We start from the raw sequence: 25,647 nt of genomic DNA, 5'->3' as shown, positions 1-25,647 counted from the left end.
AATCATCAAAATTAAACGAAATAAACATTTGAAATATATGAGTTTGTATGTAATGTATGAATATAATATACAAGTTTCACTTTTTAAATGGAATTACTGAAATCAATCTACTTTTTCATGATATTCTAATTTTATGACCAGCACCTGTAATTTGTAATTAGTGAAATCAGCAGAGTTAGGTTTTGTTGCCAACAACAAACAAAAGTCATTGTTTGCATTCAACATTGGATACACTTTGAACAGTCTCAGTAGTAGCTTACTCTTAAGGAATGCTACTTTAATTTAATGTTTTCTATTACAATTTAGATTTGGTCAGAAAAGACACTGAAAATAACTTCAATTGCACTCATGTTAGGAAAAGATTTAAATACAGTAACTAACAATAATAGATTTAAAATGTTGTTGCTTTTTAGAGAAATTATCAACATTTCCACAGTAAGTCTTTTTACATAATTGAATGGGTTTTTTTTTTGTTTGTTTGTTTTTTGTTCACTACGCTTTAGAGTCAAAAGCAGCAGCATTTTATCACTGAGATTTATTTATTTATTCATTACTGTGGGATAAGGTCACCTTACAGACCTATCTGGTCATCATGACCCCTCCATTACCCCCCCAACACAAACATCTGAAAACTTCACGTTGGGCAGCTTTGGACATGTGTTTAAACAAAATACATCGATGGTTTTTGAAATGTGAACCTAGTTAAACGTTTTAACAACTTACCTCAGTCAAAAAATGCAAACTATCAAAGGCAGAAAAACATTTATTTTGGCCCAACAACCCAAATTAGTTTGCATAACCAACAATTACTTACAGAGGTGAAGCCTGTCAAAACCTTTTTTCAATGAGTGAAGTTAGTTGAATGTTTGGGGTTTTTTTGTAACTCTTGTAGATATTGGATCAAACATCCTGGTATCACAGAGGTGTCTAACTGAACAGTAGCTGCTGTGTGACTGACCTGCACCCGGTCCAGCAGCACCCCGGCTGTCACCATGCCCTGCCCAGCCAGCAGGTATGAAGGCAGCACCTGAAAGAAGATCTTCCTGGACGTCTCTCTGCAGGACAGGTGGAACTTCTCCTCCCTCATCGTGTCAGGTCGGCACAGGACTGCTGCTGAGAGTCAGGACTGACTGAAATGCTGCAAACTCTACATATTTTTTTCTCATCAAACTGCTGCCAATCACAGAGTCCAACACTGTTTGTCTTTGAGTCTGTCCATATATCCTCCTGCCTTCTGCTGTTTGGTCCATCTGTGACAAACACTTCTATCTTGGTGACTTTAGATAAAGAGCTGTCCAACCCTGGTCCTGGAGGGCCACTACCTTTCATGTTTTACTTGTTTCTCTGTTCCAGCACACCTGATTTGAATCAGAGAGTGATTAACAGGTTTCTGCAGAACATGAAGAGGTAATTAAACCACTGAATCAGGTGTGTTGGAGCAGGGAAACAAGTAAAACATGCAGGATAGTGAACCTCAAGGACCGGGATTGGACACCTCCAGTCTAGATTCAGTACATCCCCGCTCACATCTCAGAACTCAGCTGTACATTTTTTATACAAATAAAGTGGCTTCTGATATAACATGGCTGTCAAATTATTTTGCCACTAGAACATTAAACTATAGGTTTATGTCCTATCCGAGATTGTTTTTTTGTTTTTTAATTACTTGTCACCAAAAGCCGATCATGGTTATGCCTGAGTCTGTGTGTGTTTTGTCTTTTTCCAAAATCTCTCATGAACCAATGGATGAATTTTATCGAAACTTTCTCAAAGTAATCACTGAATGTACTGCTGTGTTCTTAGATTTCCACAGTGAATGCATTTATGTTCTGTTGCGGATATTATTTCTTGTCACTAGAGTGTGCTGCTGTGACGGAGTAGGGCAGAAGAGACTGTGCTGGTAGGAATAACAGAGTGAGATAAAGAAGAATGAGACAACATCATGTTCTGTAACGGCGGCTGGCGTAATTACTGTAATAAATAATAATAATAATAATAAAGTTCTTGAGTTTAACTGTTGTCTTTATTTCATCACAACATGTAGATCTACAACTTATTAATGTCTGGAGTCAATCTTATTCATAATGGCCACCACAACTAATCAAAATTAGCCAACACATAAAATTGTTGTTACAACTTTATTTCTCAACGTAAGATCTTAGTCCAAACCCCAGGTAGTATAATAGTAAGATAAATTAGTGTGAATCACTTGGATAAGACAGTTGGAAAATGTTTTCTTGAAACATACAAAGATGATATTTAGAAGCGATAAGACTTCAGTTGTAACAGGAATTACTCATTTTGAGTAAGATGCCACCAACAAACCTGGAAAAATTGGGAGAAGGGCAATTAAAGACCATAAAATCTTTTACTGGCAGGAACGCTTCAGAAAACACTTGTAGCAATGAAATACAGAGACACTGCCCCGCTGCTATAAATACCCACATAGATGTCCCAGTCCCAGTTCAGGTCTCATGTTATATGTCAGGAGGTGGGGTCAAAAGAGCGGGAGCCAGAGTTTACAAATCCTGTTGTTAGTGCAGTCACTGGTGGGTTTGTTGGCGAGATTGAATTATTTCTTAGTTATCTTGAGACCATCTATTAGTAGCTTGTTCTAGCATAATAGATTTTTTCTTCTTCTTGAGGTGTTGCATCTGTCTTCCTTTGGAGTGTTGCATCTGTTGGCAGAGGTTGTCTCCTCCTGTCATGTGGCTGCACCTGGGTTCAAAACATCTTCCAGATAGCACACAAGGTCACATGAAAGAGACCAGTTCTACAAGAACACACTGTAAAGGTAGGATTCTTCTTCAACGTGTTTAACATGCCTTAAACAGTGTTTATCCTTTGTGAACTTTTCCACATTTTCATCATGCTTCAACCACAAACTTGAAACTATTTACTGGAATTTTGTTTGACAGGTTGACATGAAGTAGTGCATAATTGTGAAGTGGAAGGAAAATGATAAATGGTTTTGTCATCACAAGTGATTTACTTAGTAAACAGAGTCCACCTGTGTGTAATTGAATCTCAGTATACATCATGCTGTTCTGTGAAGGCCTCAGAGGTTTGTTACAGAACACTGGTCATCAAACAATATCATGAAGACCAAGGAACATAACAGACGGGTCAGGGATAAAGCTGCTGAGACATTTAAAGCAATATGAGGCTACAAAACAATATCCTAGACTTTGAAAATCTCACAGAGCTGAGAAGAGGAAGATGCTCTGCTCAAATCAGACCAAGCCAACACTGCAGATGACCCTGAACACTCCATAGCCACTGTGAAACATGGTGGTGGCAGCATCATGCTGTGGGGATGCTTTAATTCAGCAGGGACAGGGAAGCTGCTCAAAGTTGATGAAAAGATGGATGGAGCTAAATCCAGGACAGTCCTGGAAGAAAACCTGTTAGAGGCTGAAGACTTGAGACTGGAGGGGAGGTTCACCTTCCAGCAGGATAATGACCTGAAACATCCAGCCAGATCTACAATGGAATGGGTCAGATCAAAACATATTTATGTGTTAGAATGGACCAGTCAAAGTCCAGACCTACATCCAGCTGAGAATCTTTGGCAAGACTTGAAATTTGCTGATCACAGACATTCTCCATTCAATCTGAATGAGCTGCAGCTGTTTTATAAAGAAGAATGGGCAAACATTTTAGTGTCTTGATGTGCAAAGCTGGTAGAGACAACCCCCAAAAGATCTGCAGCCGGGATTGCAGCAAAAGATGGTTCTTCAAAGTATTGACTCAAAGGGTTGAAATGCATGCCTTAGTTTTCAGGTTTTCATTTGTAAAAAAATAAATAAATTCAAAACCATGGATCATTTTCTTTACACTTTACAATTATGCTCTACTTTGTGTTGGTCTATCACATAAAATTCCAATAAATACTTAGAGGTTGTGGTTGTAACAGGAGAAGAAGTGGCACTGTTTGTCATAAGTCCATTTATTCTTGGTCTTGCTAAATAACAACTATTTAAAATGGTAATCTACAGCAGGTAATTTGGCCTGAAATAACAAAATATTGGGTTCTATTTGTTTAAGGTATATTTGATATGAAGAACATGGCTGAGTCTCTTGGTGAGACAGTTCCTCCCAGGATAACCACAACCATCCGCCTGCGAGACATCTATGATCCCAAACCTCAGCCTTCTAAAGCTCCTGTTCGGATCCGGCCCCCGGCCCCAAAACTTTCCTCTATAATGGAGCAAGATTTAGAGGACAACCTTCCCAGTGCCACCCCAACAAACACGATCAGGAGGAAACGAGCTCAGTCTCTTCCTTCGTGTTCGGAAACAAAGAAGGAACTAAGGCGGGGTCAGGTACGCTTCGTGGATGCACTGGGCCTTGATCTGGAAGAAGTTAAGGTTTTCAAAGTTCAAGAGCACCCTATGATACCCCAACATGTTATGTTCAGGCTAATGATGAGCTCGGAACTAATTTTTGGAAAGTCAGCAGAGCTGAGCCTGCCTTATTTCAAACCCTGTTTCCCTGAAAATCTGGGGGCTCAGCCAGACTTCCTAAAGCGTCTACACTCTCAGAGAGTGTGTTTGGAGCAGGTGGTGTGTTCAGAGCAAGGGATTACGGGCACCGTACAGGTACTTAATCTGGCTTTTGAGAAAAACGTCAAAGTACACTACTCTTTCACCAACTGGAGGACACACACAGACACAACAGCATCCTGGGTATCAATTGGGCACCATGCCTCAGAAACAGATCTGTTCAGGTTTCATCTGCCTGTCCCACCCTTCATATTGCAGCCAGGGGCCATCTTGGAATTTGCCATCTGTTACCATGTAAAAGGATGTGAACACTGGGACAACAACAACGGCAACAATTACAAACTGTCATGCCACAGCTACAAGGTGACCGTGCCAAGGGAGTGTGAGGACAGCCTGCTGCACTTCACCTGAGTGGCCACGTGGGGGAGCTGCAACCTTGTCAATTAGGTTTTAAACCTCAGCTTCAACTTTGAGCTTTTAATTTGAAGTGTTGGAATGGAAGTCAAACTGTTTCTCAAGCCTTTCGACCAACTTTATATTGACTGCACCAAGGACAATACCCTGCTGTGTGTTTTCTTTTCCATTTTTTTAAGCATAGCTACAGATTTGTAACCCACATTTAATACACCCTTGATTTATAGCACTGGACTTCCTGTCTCACCTGAAACAAATTATTTGGTCAAACTTTTTCAGTACTGAGACTTTAAATCATTTTCTGATTTGAATCATTTTCTGATTCAAAGGACAAAGGAAGGCAATAATGTTTTTGTTTGTATCTGTTTGCATATGTGTTTATGTGTCTGTCTGTCTGTTAGCAAAATATCCCATGAAACACAGAACAGATGTTAATGAATTTGTTAGAAAGTAGTCAGAAAGTAATTATTGGATGTACACAGGGGTGGAAATTAGCACCCGCCACCGGCCAAATGCCGGTAAATATTTGAAGTGGCAGGTTAATTTGATCAACACACACGCCACTGTGATGGGTTGGCAATTTGAACAGAAAAGGTGTTATTTGTCCTCTTGACATATAGGGGGCAGCAATGTGCTCGAGTTGCTGCTAAATGCAAGAAGGAGAAAAGCAATGACCAATGCAATGACTTATATGGAGAAAAGTTTAGCAGACATTCTTTACCAGTTGGTGGCGGTATTGATTCCATAAGTTGTTTACCAACCACCAATAAAAATCAAGAAGAAGAAGAACAAACTGTTTGAGAAGTAGCATTAGCAATGTGGCGGAACATTTCGGGAGTTAAGCGGGTGGCAGACAACAAAAATGTTTTTCAAGAGTAGTCGAGGGAAGAACCGAAAGTTAAACAACGTTTTTTTTTTAACTAAATCAATGACATAGGTCAGTGTGCATTCGCGCCTACGGCCGGTGTTCTGACGATCTGTGCTTCCTCATCAGATTTTCCTACCGTAGCACGGCTAATCAGCCATGTCTAACGGTTGGTGCTACCCGTCAAAAACTGCTACCGTCATGTTTACAAACCGAAAACTATAGCGGTTTGTGTTAATGTTAAATATCATCGGATACTGAAGTGGAAGCTTAGGAGCTATGCTTAGCATAGCATTGGAACAATTTATATCCCCGACGAAAACCTTTCTAAAACCACAAAAATCACTTCCTTCATCAGAAAATCCTATCTGTTAAATATAAGCGGGTAGCACAAATAGATCTATGCATTAAAAGCAGCAAGTGTCTGAAAAACATTACAACTTACATACAAAAACTTTCAAAAGCACAAAAAAATACTTCAAAAACACTCCACATAAATAAATATCACTTGTCTGAATTTTTATGTACAGATATGCATCTTTTAATGGTTTAAAATAAAATAAGAAAAATCTAGTTATTTCCATTCAGTGTCCAGAAAGAGGTGTTGTTCAGCTTGTAGGGCACCACAACTGCCTCCACCCACCTCCATCATCATCATCATCATCATATAAAATAACTTTTTGTCACAACAAAAAATATTGGCTGGTAAAATATTTGAGTGGCTGGTAAAAAAGATTTAATTTCCACCCCTGGATGTACATCTACAACTAGTTATTTTTTAAGCCAACTCAATTCAAGATGGCCACCACAGCCATCTCAGCTTATAAAACACAAAAATGTGTATAATTAGGTTATTTTAGAAATGTTGTGGTAAAATGTGGTGTGGTAGTAGCTGAAAGTTCTTTGCAACACTGAGTGGGACAGATTATTGCATGAGGTTTGACCAAAACGACTACAACTCCATCCTCCATCCATCAAACTTTGGCATGAAAGCTGGCGAATGACAAGTATTTCTTTAAGCAATACTAGGATTTGTTTACTTTCTTCCTGGCTCTGCTCAGACTAGTCATCAGCTCATCAGACCTATAAAAATTAAACTGTATAACTGTGTAACTATCTACAACGGGTAAGATATCAACCCTAATTTCTCAGAACCACACTTCAAAGAGTCTGAACTATCTCTCATCTCTGTGATCACTTTTTCAAATCCAGAGACCCATTTTAATCCAGAATTTGAGGGAAATCTTTTTTTTTCCCTGAGCTGATCTTACACAAAAGGAGTGTAGGTAATGATCTGCAGGCGACCTGAACAGCTCGTGTCCTTTCTGCGGTGAGCTTTGACCCCATTCTTCAGAGGCTTGCTTTGCTTGGTAAGGAGGATTATAAGAAGAAACGTTTGCCTGCCTGCTGGATCACAGGGAGAGCTGACCTTTCACCACAGAGTTTCCAGTGATATGAGAGCCCAGATTCCTCAGCAGTTTGTGACACCATTAGCTGCATGACAGACTTTAAATCATAACGTCATTGTTTCTGTCTACACAGAATCCTAATAAACATTTCAGGCCTTTTTATAGAACAGCTATGTGTTTCCTGCAGGGACTACACTACATTTACCCACATAATGTAGAGTCAAATTAGTTTAACTTACAGACATGGATAAATTTGTTTGAGCCCTTTTGTTAAAGAAAGAAAAACCAACAGAGGTCACTGAAACAACTTGAAACTGACAAAAGTAATACAAAGAAACAATTACTAATAATCATCTCGTGAAAATCAGTCATTGATTTTAAACTTTGGTTCAACAGAATTATTAAAGAAAAACAAACACTAATGATACTGGCCTTGACAGAAAGGATGATACCCACAACTTAATATTCTGCTGCTCAACCTTTTGAGGCGATCATTGCAATCAAGTGATTCCTGTAACTCTCTCTGAGACTTCTCCACCTGTCCTCAGGTATGTTTATATTGTCTGTACTTCGTCATTTGTGAATAATGTCCATCCATCCATCCATTCTCTTCCGCTTATCCAGGGTCGGGTCGCGGGGGCAGCAGCCTAAGCAGGGAGACCCAGACTTCCCTCTCCCCAGCCACTTGGGCCAGCTCCTCCGGGGGAATCCCAAGGTNGTTCCCAGGCCAGCCGAGAAACATAGTCCCTCCAGCGTGTCCTGGGTCTTCCTCTGGGCCTCCTCCCGGTGGGACGTGCCCAGAACACCTCACCAGGGAGGCGTCCAGGAGGCATCCTCACCAGATGCCCGAGCCACCTCAACTGGCTCCTCTCGACGTGGAGGAGCAGCGGCTCTACTCTGAGTCCCTCCTGGATGACCGAGCTTCTCACCCTATCTCTAAGGGAGAGCCCAGACACCCTGCGGAGGAAACTCATTTCAGCCGCTTGTATTCGCGATCTCGTTCTTTCGGTCACTACCCAAAGCTCGTGACCATAGATGAGGGTCGGAACGTAGATCGACCGGTAAATCGAGAGCTTCGCTTTTTGACTCAGCTCTCTCTTCACCACGACAGATCGGTACAGCGCCCGCTTCACTGCAGACGCTGCACCAATCCACCTGTCGATCTCCCGCTCCATTTTTCCCTCATTCGTGAACAAGACCCCGAGATACTTAAACTCCTCCACTTGGGGCAGGACATCTTCCCCGACCCGGAGAAGGCACTCTACCCTTTTCCGGCTCAAGACCATGGCCTCCGATTTAGAGGCACTGATCCTCATCCCGGCCATTTCACACTCGGCTGCGAACTGCTCCAGCGAGAGCTGTAGATCACGGTCCGATGAAGCCAGTAGGACCACATCATCTTGTGAATAATGTGTTTATCACAACTTGTTTACTGCAGTGAGCTGACATCTAAAGGTAGTTATTGCAAATTATAAAATCAAAGATCAAAAAGGATTATCCTGAACAACATCAAATGGCGTAGTTTGGAAGAGTTTAATCCAGTAGTTTTGCAAATATATTGACACGGAATTCTGAAATGCAGGTATGCACTAAATGTAAACATAGAACTTCATCTGCATACTTTACTCAACAAATCTGAGCATAAATTTGTACCAGTACATCCAAACTGTCAGACTTCTTGATCCCAAAGGGTTCTTCCATGGACGTCGCCACTGTTGACCTGTTTTCAGTCACTTCAGCTGTTTCTGTAGGTAAAGAAACTAGTGGTATTTTCCAGCAAGTTTTTAATGTAAGGACATATTAAACAGCTATATGAGAAAAAAATATTGAGTGGATTTTCTTTATTACTTTATGATTTCTTTTTTTGTCAGTCTTCATGACTTTGACTGAATATCTTTAACTTCTTAAATTGACTATTTGTCAGACTGAAATAAAAAGGCTTACGGAAGACAGTGGGCAGGGCTAAGTTCAGTGTTGTGTTTGGGTAACCACAAAAAATGATTAATAGCTTTTTGAGCAGAATAAATTAAGACATTAGCATTATTAAATATTTTGTTAACAAATTATAATCTATGTAGATTCACTTTCTTAAAATTACAGGTAATATAGATTAAACCATGTGTCAGCTTGTCTTTTATTGGTAGTTAAGCACTCTGGGGGTCCCCCTGCTCGCCTGGAGGCTCTGAGCAGCTGTTTGTGCTGCTTATGTGTTGGGTTTGCTAGGGCTTTATGTGTTGAAGATGACTCCAACATCAAATCTTAGCTCAATATCTGTAAAACTGACTGTCATACCCCATTTTTGTGCTAGCTAATGCCAGTTAGCTGTGGCAGCCATCTTGAATTGAGTTGATTTCCAAAGTTCATCAGATGATGTACATGCAGTGATTACTTTTTGAGTTTCATTAAAACTCATTCAGTGCTTACACTAAGATAAATGAACACACACACAGGCAAAAACTATTTTGCCCTTGGTGGCAGGCAATAAAAAGGGAATACTTGTGACTTCAGTTCTGTACTTTATTTTCCTTGCTTTAAAGTTAAGTACAGAAATGTTTCACAAAACTAAAATGCTGAACTAAATTCCCGCCCATTCTACATGACCATATGCTTTATAAACACTAGATGGCAGCATTCTTTTGATTTGAGAACCCAGGAACTTTAAGATCCCTTATCTGAATGAGTACGTTTCATCTTAGAGAGCAGGAAATCCCAGCACTGTAAATACAGCCCGTCAATTAAAGCAATTCATGCTTAATGATCATCACAATATAGAACCGTTGTTCTACAGTAACCTACAATGTTTGTCACACATTGCCTTTGAAAAGTGGGTGATCATGTAATTCCATGTGTGATTATTTGTCTGTCGGTTAGCAAAATATCTCATGAACCACTGTATTGATGTTAATGAAGTTCTCTGAAAGTAATCAGTGGCTGTTCATCTACAACTAATTCATAAGGAGAATTCTGCTCTCAGTGAGGCTTCAAATACCACATCTGTAAGTTCTGTCATGTTTGTGCACATAAAATTATAGTAAGAAACAGCTAAATAGATCTTCATTATTTTCTCCTCTGTCTTGCAGATTTAAATCACTCTGATTTCCCTCATCCTGTTTTATTGACTCAGTTTTCTTCCTTTCTATGGATGTTCTTCACTCTGTTCACTATGTTCTTCTTAGCTGGACCCTGTCTCGGTGTGTTATTATCAATGTGTGGTTTTCATGAGGGGCTTGTTGTTGGCGGTTACATAAGGCTGCACCATGTGAGGAGCCAGCATGATCCCCAGAGATGACATTTGCTCAGAGGGACTGGCTTCAACTCTGACACAAAAACCTGCACAATCATGGATTCTAGTCATAAGAGATTACATCACTGTCTTCTATAAGTTAAGATTTATCTTTTGTATGTAACAAGGTTTTAAATCTTGTCATAGTTACAGTAAATAATTAAGTTAATTAAGTTGTTTACAGATCTGACCACTGTGTCTGTATGAGTGTTTTGTCTTTAGGTACAGGCCCCTCCATCCTTTTCTTCTTCTGTGGTACCCTTTCTATAAAACATCCTCAATTCTATCCACTGTTTCTATAAAATATTTTTCACTCCCTCTTTTTATTGTAGTTTCATGTACTTTAATTATTTTGTTCTCCCTCATCAGGACTCATATTTTTCTCTCGTGTACTCATGTCCATTAAGCAGTGTTTTATAAAGTAGGTGTGCCTAGATAAAATGCGGATTATGCTGATTTTGGTTGTCTCGTCATCTCTCACTGCAGAAAGGCAACGGCAGAGTAAAGGTTCTGCCCTTGTGTGTGCATTTATGTGTCAGCCTTGTCTGTCTGTTAGCAAAATAACTCATGAACCACTGGGCAAGTTTTAATGAAACTTTCAGAAAGTAATCATGTCCAACTGATTACTTTTTGGAGTCTGTTCAAATTCAAGACGGCTGCCACAGGTGATCAACATAAGCTAACGGAAAAATGACTAACTCATTTTTTTATTTTTTACAGATTTTGAGCTACATCTTGATGTGGTAGCAACTGAGAGTTCATCCCAACACACCTTCTGAGCGTTATATCTCATGATATTGCTTGAGATAGCATTTCTCAACAGAAGTACCAGTGTAAAAGCCTGGCATGAAAGGCAGCAGGTGATATGTATTCCTTTAAGGAATGCTAGGCCTTTAATTATAAAACGTTACTTTTTTTGCTCATGAACCGGAGCGGCAGCATGTAATATGATGGTTTAACAGTTTACTGTTAAAGTCAGTAAGGAGAGAATAAACAGAGCTCTCAGCTCCTCAAAAATCTGTTGCAGCAGATCACAACAGAACAACACAAAAGGTTCTGGTTACACTGACCGTCTGTTCCCTGAAGAACAGCTCCACTGGTTCCACTGAGAAGCAGTAGTGGAAGTTACTAGAAAAACAGCATTTTCTGTGAAAATGAAGTGTGAATACTAAGCTCTGAATGACTGCTGAAATTTGTTGAAAAAGCTGAAAAAGAGTTTGTACAAATGATCAGAATGAAAACTAAAATTGGCAAAATAAAAGCTAAAAGTTGAGCAGTAGCTAAAGGCTAAGACCAGCAAAACAAGAACTAAAAGCTAAAAGTAGCAAAATAACTAAAAGCTCAAATTAGCAAAACAGTAGCTAAAAGCTAAAATGTGCAGAACAGTAGCTGAAAGCTAAAATCGAAGCAAGTTAGCTGAAGCAGATTTCAATTTGAGTTGTCATTTAATTTCATTGAGAAAAAAATAAATATTTCCAAAAGTATAAAAGTTACAAAGAACAAAGGTCATGGCCAGAATGTCCTCACCCTGCTGAATGTTTTGATCTATGAATGGTTAAAATAGCTGATATATGCTGAAGTAATTCCAGTCAAAAAACTACAGAATAAACTATAAAGAGGAAAACAACAGAGTAACTGCTAACTCTGTGTTCACTCCCATTTATAATCCATTCATTATTGATAGGAACAGGAATAACAACACTTGGCTTGAAACTGATAACATATGTTCAGTATGAGTGTTAGTTCAGGCCCAAACCCAACTGAGGGACACTCGGATGTTGGGATATCCCTGTAATTTGTGACCAGAGCACCCCCTATTCCTCCCACTCACCTCTGCAGGCCTGGGGCTGCTCTGGGCTTCCACCGGTCAAGCCGCTCTGGTGTCGTTTGCTCCAAACTCTGTGGGATCCTGTTGTGACGTGGTGCAGATTAAAGTGGACCTACCACATGTTCCCTTAGCAGGGCTGTGACTCACTAACCTACAGGATAACAGCGGAGAACTGCACTGCCATTATTAACATGCCAGATAAAGATTTTACCACACCAGGATTGGTGTATTTTTTAAACGTCAGAAAAGAGGGGTTGGTTCTTTGAAATAAGTGTCTCAGAGACCTTGGCTCTGTGGACCTTTATTATCACCCGCTGCCAAATGGTGAAGGCAGATAACTGTGTTCCTGCCCGTGTCTGTCTGTTAGCAAAATATTTCATAAAGCATTAGATGGATTTTAATGAAACTTTCAGAAAATAATCATTGGATGTGCCTCTACAACTGATTAAACTTTGAAGTCAACCCTATTCAAGATGGTTGCCACAGCCAATCAACATTGGCCAATACAAAAACAATTGTAACTCAGTCAATTTTACAGGTATTGACTTAAAATTCAGTGGGGTAGTAGCTGAGGCTGGTACCCAACTCATGCTCTGAGCAATAACTGTGATACCCCACAGTAACCATTGAATCTGACACAATTTAAGATGACTGTCACAGCCAACGGATCTAAAAAAAACCCACAAAAACTGTATAGTTCAGTCAGTTTTAGAGATATTGAGCTAAAAGTTGGCATGGTAGTAGCTGACAGTCATTCACAACACATACTCTGAGTGCTACTCTTTGTGCAGAATTTTTCAAGGTTTGACCAAAATGGCTACAACTCTGTTATTTCTCAACGGTCGGTCTGCATTCTTTTAAGGAATTCCATTCATCCATTTTCTTTACCCACTTCTCCATTCCGGGTCGTGGAGAGCTAGTGCCTATCTCCAGCAGTCACTGTGCGAGAGGCGGGGGACACCCTGGACAGGTCGCAAGTCCATCGCAGGGACACATAGAGACAAACAACCATTCACTCTCTCACTCACACCTGGGGACAATTTTAGAGTTATCAATTAACCTAACATGCATGTTTTAGGTCTGTGGGAGGAAACCGGAGTACCCAGAGTAAACCTAAGTGTGCACAGGGAGAACATGTAAACTCCACCCAGAAAGGCCCCAGGCAAGGGGTGATTCTGCAACCTTCTTGCTGGGAGGTGACAACTCTAACCACTGCACCGCTGTGCCACCCTCTTTGAAGGAATTCTAGACCTTTAATTGCTTCTTCTTTTCATGTTATTAAAGTTAAGCGGGACGCCACGTCAGGGGAACACAGTATCTTGCTCCCATGTGGCGCAGCAGCTCAAACTGTAATTAAATCGCACCACATCGGGTGAACTGGTTCTCATGAGGGAACTGATCCAAACTAACCTGCTTAGCAGAATAATAAGACACGATTAAGAAACAGGTCACCAGCAGTATTTTGTGAACTAACTGGTGATTATCTAATGCAACCAGGTGAGCGCTGCTAATGTTTTAGTCTTCCCCTAATGACTGAGATGAAGTGGAAAAGATTACAACCCATTCACGAGGCAGGGTCGACTATTATCAAAGTAATTCTGACTTTTGTAAGAAAACCAGCTCTTTAAAATCTTGTTTTTTTCCAGATGCTGTGATTTTAAAAATGGAATTAGAAACACACCAACTGTATAAAAGATAAAGAAAGTTTGTTACAAACTGAAAACCTGTATTGTGCAGACAATAAATAGAACTTACAAAGGGGTTTTTGTCTTGTACTCTGACAAGGTTTCTGTCGAACAACATTTACACTGTTGATATGAAATTCATCAGTTGACTCATTGAGACTCGGACACAGCTCAAGGACGCGATGACTGATACTGGAGTGGGACTGGTCGACTTGGTCACATGCACGCTCCCCTCTGGCAGAATCAAAAAGGAAGTCTTTCAAAAGAGTTTGTTTACAAAAAGAAGTCTCTGAGTGTCTGCTGAAGACAAACGCCCACCACGCTTCCTGCTCCTCTGACAGAGGGAGACGAGGGTTAAGATGTTCCTCTGAGCAAAAGTGGAGCTCGCTGCATGCGTCCACTTCTACCGGCAGATGCATTTCTAGAGACATAGCCTCAAAGGTCTGCTGGATCCAGACATCAGGACAGCCACGGACTGTGGGGCCGGGCTGATGGAAGACCCCATGCAAGATCTTCTCTGACAGAACCAGGATTAGGCAATTCTTCACAGAAGAAACCGTGCTAAGGCCGGTGGAACCTGCAAAGGAGGGGAAAAGAAGGTAAGAGTGAGTGAGGCTTATAACCAGCATCTCACTGGGCTGCAACTATTGCACAATTTTTTTCTTAAAATAGTCACAGAGTTGTTGCAGGTGTCTCTAACCCGACTCAAGAGTGCTAGAGCCGTATTTTGACACCTTCTCCTCTGCTACGAAACATCAGAGGCAGAAGTCTAGGTCTAAAAACCACACAGATTATAAATATTAACAAAATAAATGTACATTTTTTGTGAAAATGCAGTGTGAATGCTGAAAGTCTTTGCTGAAAACAGTGACAATGAGTTCATAGCTAAACTTTCAGTGTTCCTTGATCTGTTTGAAAAAGAGGCAAGAAGCAGAAGGACAAACAGAAAAGGCATAAAGCGACATAATAAGGACAAAAGGAGACAAAAAAGCATAAGAAGATACAAACGGAGAAGTATGCTGAAGTAGATTTCAATCAGTACAAAGTTTTTGAGAGGATCTGAAGGGATCTCACTGAATTCCAATGAGGAAAAAAATGTCAATAAAGATAAATATTTTAAAACTATAATAGTTCCAAAGCTTTTAGTTGTAATATTCTGAATGAGCTAAACATTTTGATACCTGAATGGCTGAAATAGCTGAAAAGATGCTAAACTAGTGTCCAAAAAATATATACGGAAGAAACTACAAACAGGAAAACAACAGGATGGCTGCTGATGGTTTCTGAAAAACTGACCCTCATCTGCATGCCTTCGGTTCAAAAGTAGATTAACCCATAAATGTGAGGGTGGCTAAACTGAGACAAGCTGCTCAAAACCCAGCCGCACGTCTCGCTGCTCGCTAACATCCCGAATTTAATGAAGCTGCAACAGAAAATCTGCCTATTTTCTCACAACAGTCACAGCCCAATGAGATACCACCTAAACATTTCACAGAGTGAGGTTTCATTCGTCAGGAGAATTATTATTAGCCCGCTGAACAATGCTCTTCCATAATGGGGTCTTATGTAAGCAGAACCCCTGCTAATTCAGGTTGGTTTTTTTTCCTGTCTACAGAGTCAACATAAGCAGAACGTAAGCTATCCAAGCAAGAACATTCATTATTGTGGAAAGGTGGTGTAAAATAGTCCAACTTTTTCATCTCATGAGGACTGGCTGCAGCTAAATTTAGGCTTTGCGCTGCATGTTGTGCACTCGTGGGTGCGAAGCAGTTAGATAATGCACTTTGGAGTCTATGCACAATGTCACACTGACCCCGTTAAACACCAGAAGAAGCCATTGATGAGAGTGAGAACGTGAGAGAGAGAGAGAGAGAGAGAGAGAGAGAGAGAGAGAGAGAGAGAAAAAAAAAGACGACGTGTGTCATGGCAACCTTGTCAGATGCTTGCTCGAAGAATGAACCTCCATCTCGTTGCTTTTGAACTCGTTCAGCTCCTTCCTGATGGCCGCCTGCGGAACCAGAAGCAACACAAAGCGTGAGCCCAGGTGTGGTAAAGTCTGAGCGAGAACGGACAAACATGTGTTAGGTCCAGGTTTACATAATAATATCTAGGTTTTATGAAGAAGAAAAGCAAGTGTCTTTGTTATGCCATCATCAGACTGGCAGAAATATGGAAGAAATCATTTATTATTCCTATACATCTTTCTGAATGAATTAAACAACTAATCATTTTAATCAAAGTTGGATTATTCGTCAAGAAAGGGTCCTTTCAAACCTTGTCAGCAGCTGACAGTCTGGTCCATGGCTTGTCAGCGCGCCTGTCGTAGTCCTGGGCTTTAGCAACCTCCACATAGTCGCTGAACCGAATCAAGATCTTTCTCTCCCGCAGCTCGTCCACCGTCGGCCGCTGGTTGAGCTGGGGAATAAAGATAAGTGTCAGCAGACGCTCTCAGATTATTAACAGGACAAATAAAGAACTGAACAGGTGATCTTACCTTTCTGTTCAGCCGCTGCTTGATTTCCCGCCTCTCCTCTTGTTCACTCTGGTCATTTCTCTCTGTTGACACACACACAAAAAGAGGAATGTTTGAACCAGAAAGACAAGTTAAAGTGATCCAGTCACTGTCATTAGTAATATTTAGACTTCCTGGTGATTCTCAGCAGCTCTCCCAAATATCACAGATTATCAGAGTTATTTATGCATGATCACGCTTGACCAGGGGTGATGTGTGCAGAGAGCTTGTTAGGCAAGCAGATCAGGATACTAACAAGATTTACCATTATCAAAAAAAATAAAAACAGATTGCAATGGCTTGCAAATAAACACAAACAAACACATTTTATTTGCAGAGATTTTAACTAAGAAATTGTACCATTTTTTTAGGGGAAAACAGGTCATTTATCACTTTATGTCGGCAACATGTTTTTAAAAAGCTGGACCAGCAGCAACAATAAGCTGTAAAGGTAAGTGATATGAATAACAAACAACTTTGTACCAATAATCAGGTTATTTTGCAGCAGGTCAGTAAGAGAACAGGGTGTAAAAAGAGCAATTCAGAGGCTGAATCACTGAGAAGTAAAGCTACGCAGAGGGTCACCGGTCTGCAAAAAGGTGTGTCAAAAATGAGTGGATCAATTTCAGAATAATGTTCCTCAACAAAAAACTGGGAACTCTTTGAATATCCCATCATCTACAGTTCATAAAATTGTCAAAAGATTTTAAAAATTACAGTACTGCATGCCTGTGGTCTTCAGATTAAAAGCAGCTCTTATTCTGTTCTGGACATCACTGCATGGACTCAGGAACACTTCCACAAATCATTGTCTGTAAACACAGTTCACTGTACCATCCACTAATGCTGCTTAAAGCTCTATCATACAAAGAAGAAGTCAGATGTGAACAGCATCCAGAAACTCTGCTGTCTTCTCTGGACCAAAGCTCATTTAAAATGGACTGAGGCAAAGAGGAAAACTGTTCTGTGGTCAAATAAATTCAAATTTGATATGATCTTTGGAAACCACAGACACCAAATCCTCTGTACTAAAGGTGAAAGGGGCCATTCATCCTGTTATCAGCTCACAACTCACAAACCTGCCTCTCTGATGGTATGGGGGTGCATTAGCGCGTCTGCATGGGCAGTATACACACCTGGAAAGGTGCCATCAATGCTGAAAAATATATACGGGTTTTAGAACAACTTCTGTTCCCATCCAGATGACATCTTTTTCAGGGAAGGCCTTGCATATATCAGCGATTAATGTTAAAAAAAGGTGGTGATTCACATCAGGAAACATGACCCCATCCCAACTTGAAAGAGATCTGCTGCTGCCAAGAAATTCAAAATGATCCTATTTTTTTCAGTTTCTTAGTTTAAACATTTGATACGTTCACTGTGTTCCATTTTGAATAAAATATGGGCTTATGAAATTTGCAAAACCTTGCATTAAGTTTTTATTTACATTTTAACAAATTGTCCCAATTCTCTCGGAACCGGGGTTCTACATAGAATTTGCCGTTCTAAAGCAACAAGAACACAGCAGCGTTTTTGCCTGGGAATGTGTTGTGGTTCGGGCCGTGTCGTGGTGAATGTGTGTGTTGCTGTGTGGAGGCAGACAGGAACAGCTGCTGAGTGTCTCACAGGTGGCCCAATGTACCCAGGAGACACAGTTTAGTACAAAATGTGGTACTTGTTACATAGCTGTTTCGTAATATATATTTATATTTCCAATCTGAGGTCAGGGAGAATGTTTTCGCAGTTGGCAGAGCTGCGATCTGATTGAAGGATGCAGACTGTAGACTGTGACACACCCTGAACTATAATACAACAGCCATCTAACACCCCCTCCCCCCACTGCTGGGACTGCTGTGCACTGTAGTGCCCTGTACACCAGTGTTTCAGTGACTTGGAGCTGGGCTGATCAATTCCAGGACAAAGGAGCATTTTGTTCCCCAGGTCTGTAAAAAGGGTTCTTTGCAATGAATAACAGTCCTTAAAACATTTACTTAGAAAGATATAAAACTGAAGATTTTTGCTTTTTGGTGGTGGGAGATTAAAAAAAAGAACAAAGTTGTTCATTTATGTCTTTATCCTTGTCTGTCTGTTAGCAAAATATCTCATGAACCATAAAATGAACTTTGATGAAACTTGCAGAAATTAATAACTGGATATACAAACCACAACTGCATAACTTTTGGAGTAAATCTGACTCAAAAGAGCCGCCACAGCTAATTGACTTTATCCACCACAAAACAGGTGATGACTCAGTGAATTTTACAAATATCAAACTTAATGTGGCAGTAGCTGAGAGTCATCAGTAGCTGACATCTCACAATACCGCAAGTTCACGTTCTCAAAACAGCCTTAACTCATTTCTCAACATCAGATGATTTTAGTTTAAAACTGTGTAAGGAAAAGCTGCGAGTGATGTGCATTCCTTCAAGGTAAGCTAGGCTTTCAGATTAGCTTTTCAAGCCTAATTAATTTTACTTACCAATCAAATTATTCTGAAAAAAAAACCTTCTCAAAAACATTTAAAATACTTTAAAGTCTATTGTCTGTAAAGTCAAAACACTTTTGAGGATGCCCAAAACATCTCCTGATTTTAATGTGCTACAGTGGTGCTTTATTTGTTTGTTTGTGTGCAGAAAACCCATGATTTCTTTGTGTTTGCGGATATAAAAGTTGCATCCCTGTCCAAAGTACTTACGCTTCAAGATGTTCCGGCTCTCCAGCTCTTCCACCGCCGGCCTCTGGCTCAGTCTCCTGCGGAAAAACACAAAAATGACGTTCTGGACCATCCTCTCCTCTCAGCTATCACACCGGGTCGCTCTCTCAGGCAGCCGCGCTTTCAGGTGCGCGTGCGGCCGCCGAGAGCCGCGCGCGCAGGAGGCAAACAGCGCGTCTGAAACACGGCGCTCTTCCTCTACTGGGACATTTCAGACTCCACATCGGGAAGGAACGGGAGCCGGTCGGCGTGTTGGACAGCTCGATTCGGGGCGCAGCGCGGGAAGACGGGGAGTTTGTCTCAGAGACACGGGAGAGGCTCGGAGGATCCGGAGCGCTGAGCCGAGCGCCTGATGCTGTGGCGAAGGGGTGGGACTGAGGAGGAGATTCCCCTTATACACGCACGCGCACGCATAGAAACAACTCACGTCGACCTGCTGCCAGGGGCGGCTCCAGAAAGTTTTTAAACGGGGCGCCCAGATGGGATCTACTGACAGGGGTGCCACTCCAAAACCAAAAACATTAACATTTCTTCTTTGTTGTTTTATGCTTTATATATACTGTAAGCTAAAAATATTACAAGATGAGAGTAATATAATCATGTCCTGATAAAGGTCTACTTAGTTTTTTTTTTTATTTTAAAGCTGAAAATACTAATAGATTGCAGCACATCCACTACTAAACCCACTAAAGCTTCTCCTCCTCTCTTTTAAATCTGAATTTATTAAACAAAAGTGCATATAACTTTCTGAGACCCTGCGTTCTGATATGAGGACATTGGCTTTCTGCACCAAAGCATTTGATTTTGTTCAATTAGACCTGTTGTCTTTATTCAGGGAGACTAGCTTATAGAGTTTCATTTTTTATTCTTTATATTTTTTTAATTAGAAATTTTTTTTTTTTAAACTGGTAATACTTCAAAAACTAAAACTGTCCACCCCCAATGAAGGGGTGGACATACATCACACTGGTATTACTCTGTAGAAATTTGATTTTACTATGATAATGAAGAAGCTATTTTTATATATTTATACATTTTCTAAAAAAAATTATATTGACCATAAGTGATTTATGTCAGCAATAAAAGCATAAAACATCTGAGGGGATGAATACTTTTTATTGGCACTGTACTCTGAGCACTAAAACATCTTGCAAAATCTCCCAATATCACAAGTTTCTGCAGCATATCATTGAAAACGTTTGACCAAAATGGCTATAACTCTGTCTCTTCTCAGCATAAGGTTATTTTAGTTAAATATTTTTGGCATAAAAGGCAGCGGGCAATATCTATTCCTACAGCTTTATTTATATCCAGTCTTTGGATAAAACAAAGTGGCAGCACATAGCTTCACTATGTGCTGCTGAACAAGCAGTCAAAAAAGAACTTCACAATCCACTTGACAAAAAGAAGAAAAGGCTCATAGAACAAGTGTATACCTCAAACTGATAACAACAACAGGACTGAACTGCTCAGGTGCTGAAGATTCAGATCACAAAACAAATTGTCACATTAATGCCAATCTCAGAAAAGGATGATCCAACAGTTCATGTGACTGCCGACTGACTGATGGTGGAGCCAACAGATTTTTTTAAAATCTGTGTTCACAACCTGACAAAATTATCCCGTAGCGTTTATTGTTCATTTAAAATATGCTTTCAAAAACCAGTCAGAAGCAAAGCGACACTGTTTTTACAATCTAGTCTTTAAAAACAGACAATTGTGTTTTTGTGAGAGGCACTAAATCCATTCACAGACACACATTTTATAATTCTATTTGATGCAAATCTGCAACATAAAGCTTCGGTAAATTTTTTGTAGTCATGCTCAGAATACTCGCGAGGCTGCTGGTATTTTCAGCTTTTATCGTAACATTAACACCATTAAAGCTGATGAGTGGGAAACCAGAGAGACCACACACAAAACATAAGCCCACTCAACAAACACTAATTAAGTACTAATTAGATTTGTCCATGAATATTTAAATACACTGTTGTGAGGAAACAACGTGTTCCAACACTTCTCTTTATGGCAGCTTACAGTTCCCTTCAGGTGTGAAAAAGATCACAATGTTGCTCTTTTCAGAAGTAACCAAAATAGACACTTTGGCTTTGAAGATGCTTGGTTCAGAACAAAAAACAGGTCACAGTGTTCCCTTCAGCTCCTGAAAACTCTAGTCTCGCCATTTTAAAAGACGTTTTTGGCACTTATCTGATACAGCAACATCGATTTGCTTCAAGATGGTGTTACGAAAAAGTATTCACACCCCTTGATATTTTCTACATTTTGTCAAGTTGGAACCACAACATTCACAGTATTTTAATGGGATTTTACATCTTAGACCAAAACAAAGCACATAAATGTGAAGTGGGAGAAAAATGACACATGGGTTTCAATTTTTTATTTTTAAATAAAATTTGAAGTGTGGTGTGTATTTGTATTCAGCCTCCTTTACTCTGATGCCCCGAACTAAAGTCCAGTGCAACCAATCACATTCAGAAGTCACTTGATTGGTAAACAGAGTCCACCTGTGTGTAATTTAATCTCAGTATAAATCCAGCTGTTCTGTGAAGGCTTCAGAGGTTTGTTACAGAACATTAGTGATCAAACAGTATCATGAAGGCCAAGGGTCACACCAGACAGGTCAGAAATAAAGCTGTTGAGAAGTTTAAAGCAGGATGAGGCTATAAAACAATATTCAGACGTTGAACATCTCACAGAGCTCTGTTCAATCCATCATCTAAAACTGAAAAGAGTACAGCACAAATGTAAACCTGCCCAGACATCCACCTAAACTGACAGAGAGCATTAAACCAAAAAGCAGCCAAGAAGCCCATGGTTCAGGTAGTATGTTGTATTAAATTCATTGACATTGTTCCACTATGACAAAGACTAAACAAAAGGAGCAGAAAAATTGGTTCCTAGCTGTGTGAAATAAAGACAGGGTGGAAGGGACTAACAGGATAAAGTCCTCGCCCTATGATGTCTTCAGCTGTGTGTGGGACCACTCAGGGCTTACAAAACCAGGCCACAGGCAACACCATACTTGAAGCTGGAATCGAGTCAGTGCGCCAAATGGAGCAGAGCTAGAGTGTGATCTGTGTGGGCTTCAGTTGAAAACATTTCAGGTCAATAACAGTTCAGTTCACAGAGTGGATCAAATCAACTCAGCCAGAAAGGATGTGTAGGATAGACCGTGTGTTACATCAGCTGCTGTTGTCTGAAAGCTTAAAGAAAATCAAAATACCACAAATGCAAAAAATTAGCCAGAATATTTTCATTTGTCAAACAATCACACTGGGCCTTCAGTCATAGCCTGATGCAGTAGTCAGTGTTTCACAAGTCCACACCCACTTAGTTTGATCAGAGGTAAAGTTCCTCGTTTGTTAGAGAACTCGCCAGCATGTCAAAACAATGAGCAGCCTGTGAGAGCATGGGCTGATGGGAATGTCAGCAAATAAAGTGGAGGAGAATGGAATGAGTCAGGCATCATGGGCCAGGCGGCGGCCTACTAGCGCCCACTGAGGTGTGTCCTAAACCCTCGCCCCTTCTCCTTGCTGACACGGCCTGAGGATAGCAGAGGAGCGCTCGAATGGAATCAGAATGAGTGCAGGATGACCGGAGGGAGGGGAGGGGAATTAGAGGGGGTCCTTGCCAAAACAATTATAAGGGAAGCTTCTTTAATAGTGACCAATCAAAAACTCTCAATTATGTAACTGAGATGTGACTGAAGAACTGGTTGTGTTAACTCGGATGGTTTGTGCCGTTATTAGGTCACATTTATATAGAAGACTGTCGCTCTGGAGGAAAGTGTTTGAACATTTAGTATATTTTCTGCATCACCCACCACTCTACTTACAGTAGGAACCTTTCATTTGTAGAATTTTATATATCAGGACATAAAAAATGATCTGGTTTTTACCAGGTTCTAAAATGATTTACCTCTAACCTCAAGTGTACAAAAACACAACAGATTCCACCATGTCCATATTTATTTAACAAAAATTAAGCCAAAATGAAAAAAAGCTTTAAGAGAAACACTAAGTCCACTCTTGCTGCTTCCACTGGATTTCAGAGGTTCAGTTTCAGCCCACAGCTGCTGATCAAATATATTGATTTACTGATCATCATCAGTCTGAGCACTTCTATAAAAGCAGGAGTTTTGTTAGTTTGCTGTTTTGGAGTAAACAGGTGTGTGTTAAAACAATAACAAGGTGGAAAGACATCAGCAATGACTTGAGAGAAGCAACTGTTGCTGCCCATCAATATGGGAGGGATTAAAAGTCATTTTGGAGTCCCATCATTCTACAGTCAGAAAGATTATTCTCAAGTGGAAAACATTTCAGACATGTAACAAGCTATCCAGGACTTGATGTCCTAGCAAATTCACCCCGAGGTCAGACTGTGCAATGCTCAGAGAAATGACATAAAACCAAAGTGCTCCATCTCAGACTCTATAGGCCTCAGTTAGGAGATGAAAGGCCAGAGCTTTGATTCGGAGCTTCCCATTCGGAGCTGGGACTCTGATGTTAATTGTTAATTGTCTTTAAGGCTCTTTGTATGTTGTGCACCATACATATTTAAACCTGTTTGAGTGATTTCATCTAACAGTGCCTGGAAATTGATTTTCTTCCACACCTTGAAGCAATTACATTACACTGCCCTGTAAGATCAGACACATTCAAGTTTGAATGTAACGTATGTGCAGTCAATCCTCCCAACACACAGTATCTGTTTAGCCCTTATGTGATGGGTTACATCTCTCTTCAACACTGATCCACTGAGTTCTGATTTAGCAAAGAAGTTGGAAAGAAGAGTAAAACAAACAATGCTCAGAGTAGGCACAGGGGCTTTGAGACTTCTGACACTTCTATTAGTGGGTACTTGCAGCTAGATCCTTTCGAATAAAAAACACTGTACAGCATTAATTACTGCTTGTGGGACAAGGATGGTGCGTAGTAGTGACAACATGTAATTTGAAGATCTTACTTCAGCCCATATATGTACAGGCTGTGTCATCTGGTGATTACGTCTCTCCAACTGTTTTACAATATCTGCCAACTCCAGCTCTGACGCCTGGCTGTGATGCTGCTCGCGTAGGCACCATACACAATACACGGAATTATTATTATTATTATTTTTTTTTTAAAAAGGTACACACCTCCCCTCCACAGATAAACAGAGTTTTTGGTAAAAGACAAAAAATTAATAAATAAAAAAGGCATTTAAAAAAACCCTCAAAATAATTTTTTTAAAAACTATGACATGGAAACCTAATTTGTGCATACTCACTCCCTCTTTGTGCCCCCCCCAAAAAAAACAAACAAAAAACGCTCCCTTTATCTTGATCCTGTCACGATTTTAACTTTCAGTGTGTTAAAATGGTTAAAAACCTGTAAGGAAAATTTAAACAGTGTCCAAGAAAATAATATGTTGCTACTGTTTAGGAAAAATGTCTAGTTAAACTAAGAATGTTTTTCCCTGTTTTTTTCATTAATGCGGATTGCAACCTTCATGAATATACCTTTACTACTCTTTAAAGATAAAATATTTGCTATAATATAGTCCAACAAACCATTAACCAGAATCCATCCTACAGAAAAACAGAGTCCAGTTGAAAGTGATAGCGTTCGAAAGTGATTCATGTTAATTTAATGCCTGCCATATCCTCAGTTTGCTCTAGTTTAGATGCTTCTGTCAACCTTTTGTATAAAATGTTTAAATGCCCTGCACTGGGGCCTCCTGAATGGTCTTATTGCTGTCCTGCAGTCAGCTGTTGAGTGGGTAGAGCTACGTAAAGTTATTCATAGCAGTCCTGGACAGCAGCTGTGGTTAGGTTCCTCATCCTGCGTCACACAGTTAGTTGCAGAGTCAGCAGAAAGTGTCTATGTGCCACAAATATCCAATAATTGGGTCCTCTCAGGCTCAGCAGACTGAGAAAAAATACTACTCTTCACTGCCATGGTCTGGACCATTGCTACACGTCTTTTAACTTCTTTTACCTTTCCTGCCATCTTCAGGCACATAACAGCCAAAAAGAGCAGGCATGCTGACTGAAGAGAGAGAGACACTGCAGCTGGAAATGCTGCAAAAGGCTGGAAAAGATAAAACATTTGGTTTTGTCTTTAAAATATACAGTTGTGGTCAGACGTTTACATCGTAGAGAGAAATGTAATTTTAAATTTAAGGCTTTATGGATTTATTAGGCCCGAGCAGCGACAGCGACTGCGAAGGCCTATTGTATCTCTACTGTTTATTATTATTATTTGTACCCAAAATAAAATGGCTATTTGGAGGCCTTAACATATTCAAAAAGTCACAGAATTTGGTGGATGCGTCGGGGCGGTGAAAAATTTACGTATTTTAAGGTCGCCAAAAAAATCGCAACGAAAATGGCTCCACAGCGCCCCCTGGAAACTTTCAAAATACCCTCCAC

The 25,647-nt window shown here is 40.2% G+C and overlaps 3 protein-coding genes across 9 annotated transcripts in view; 1 reads left to right on the top strand and 2 right to left on the bottom strand.

Moving 5' to 3' along the window:
- LOC108248734 (solute carrier family 41 member 1) overlaps positions 1–1,300 on the bottom strand; it is a 24,457-nt gene extending 23,157 nt beyond the window's left edge. For all 3 annotated transcript variants that reach the window (XM_025010967.1, XM_025010969.1, XM_025010968.1), the window contains exon 1: positions 959–1,300. In XM_025010967.1, coding sequence (XP_024866735.1) covers positions 959–1,087 — 129 coding nt within the window. In that variant the 5' untranslated portion in view covers positions 1,088–1,300. The remainder of the gene's footprint in view (positions 1–958) is intronic.
- A 1,185-nt stretch (positions 1,301–2,485) lies between these two features.
- ppp1r3db (protein phosphatase 1, regulatory subunit 3Db) lies at positions 2,486–5,500 on the top strand. The gene is made up of 3 exons (XM_017437692.3): positions 2,486–2,549; positions 2,646–2,794; positions 4,048–5,500. The coding sequence occupies exons 2-3, from the start codon at positions 2,707–2,709 to the stop codon at positions 4,914–4,916; spliced, it is 957 nt and encodes a 318-aa protein (XP_017293181.1). The 5' UTR covers positions 2,486–2,549; positions 2,646–2,706; the 3' UTR covers positions 4,917–5,500.
- Positions 5,501–14,013: 8,513 nt separating this feature from the next.
- phactr3b (phosphatase and actin regulator 3b) overlaps positions 14,014–25,647 on the bottom strand; it is a 79,291-nt gene continuing 67,657 nt past the window's right edge. For 4 of the 5 annotated variants that reach the window (XM_037975510.1, XM_025010972.2, XM_017437698.3 and 1 more), the window contains 5 exons: positions 19,197–19,252; positions 16,484–16,545; positions 16,264–16,404; positions 15,921–15,997; positions 14,014–14,566 (listed from right to left, as the gene is read on the bottom strand). In XM_037975510.1, coding sequence (XP_037831438.1) covers positions 14,551–14,566; positions 15,921–15,997; positions 16,264–16,404; positions 16,484–16,545; positions 19,197–19,252 — 352 coding nt within the window. In that variant the 3' untranslated portion in view covers positions 14,014–14,550. Of the gene's footprint in view, positions 14,567–15,920; positions 15,998–16,263; positions 16,405–16,483; positions 16,546–19,196; positions 19,253–25,647 lie in introns of those variants that run through there. The other variant, XR_005233121.1, reaches the window with a different exon arrangement.

This window comes from Kryptolebias marmoratus, linkage group LG4 (assembly GCF_001649575.2).
Source record: "Kryptolebias marmoratus isolate JLee-2015 linkage group LG4, ASM164957v2, whole genome shotgun sequence".
In the NCBI taxonomy this organism is placed as follows: Eukaryota; Metazoa; Chordata; class Actinopteri; order Cyprinodontiformes; family Rivulidae; genus Kryptolebias; species Kryptolebias marmoratus.
This window is presented reverse-complemented; position numbering and strand designations above follow the sequence as displayed.

What these genes read in the sequence shown, in the direction of transcription:
- ppp1r3db (XM_017437692.3), top strand. Translation starts at nt 2,707, where the DNA reads ATGTGGCTGCACCTGGGTTCAAAACATCTTCCAGATAGCACACAAGGT. An exon ending in TACAAGAACACACTGTAAAG is followed by an intron (nt 2,795 to 4,047) that starts GTAGGATTCTTC and finishes TATTTGTTTAAG; the next exon opens with GTATATTTGATATGAAGAAC.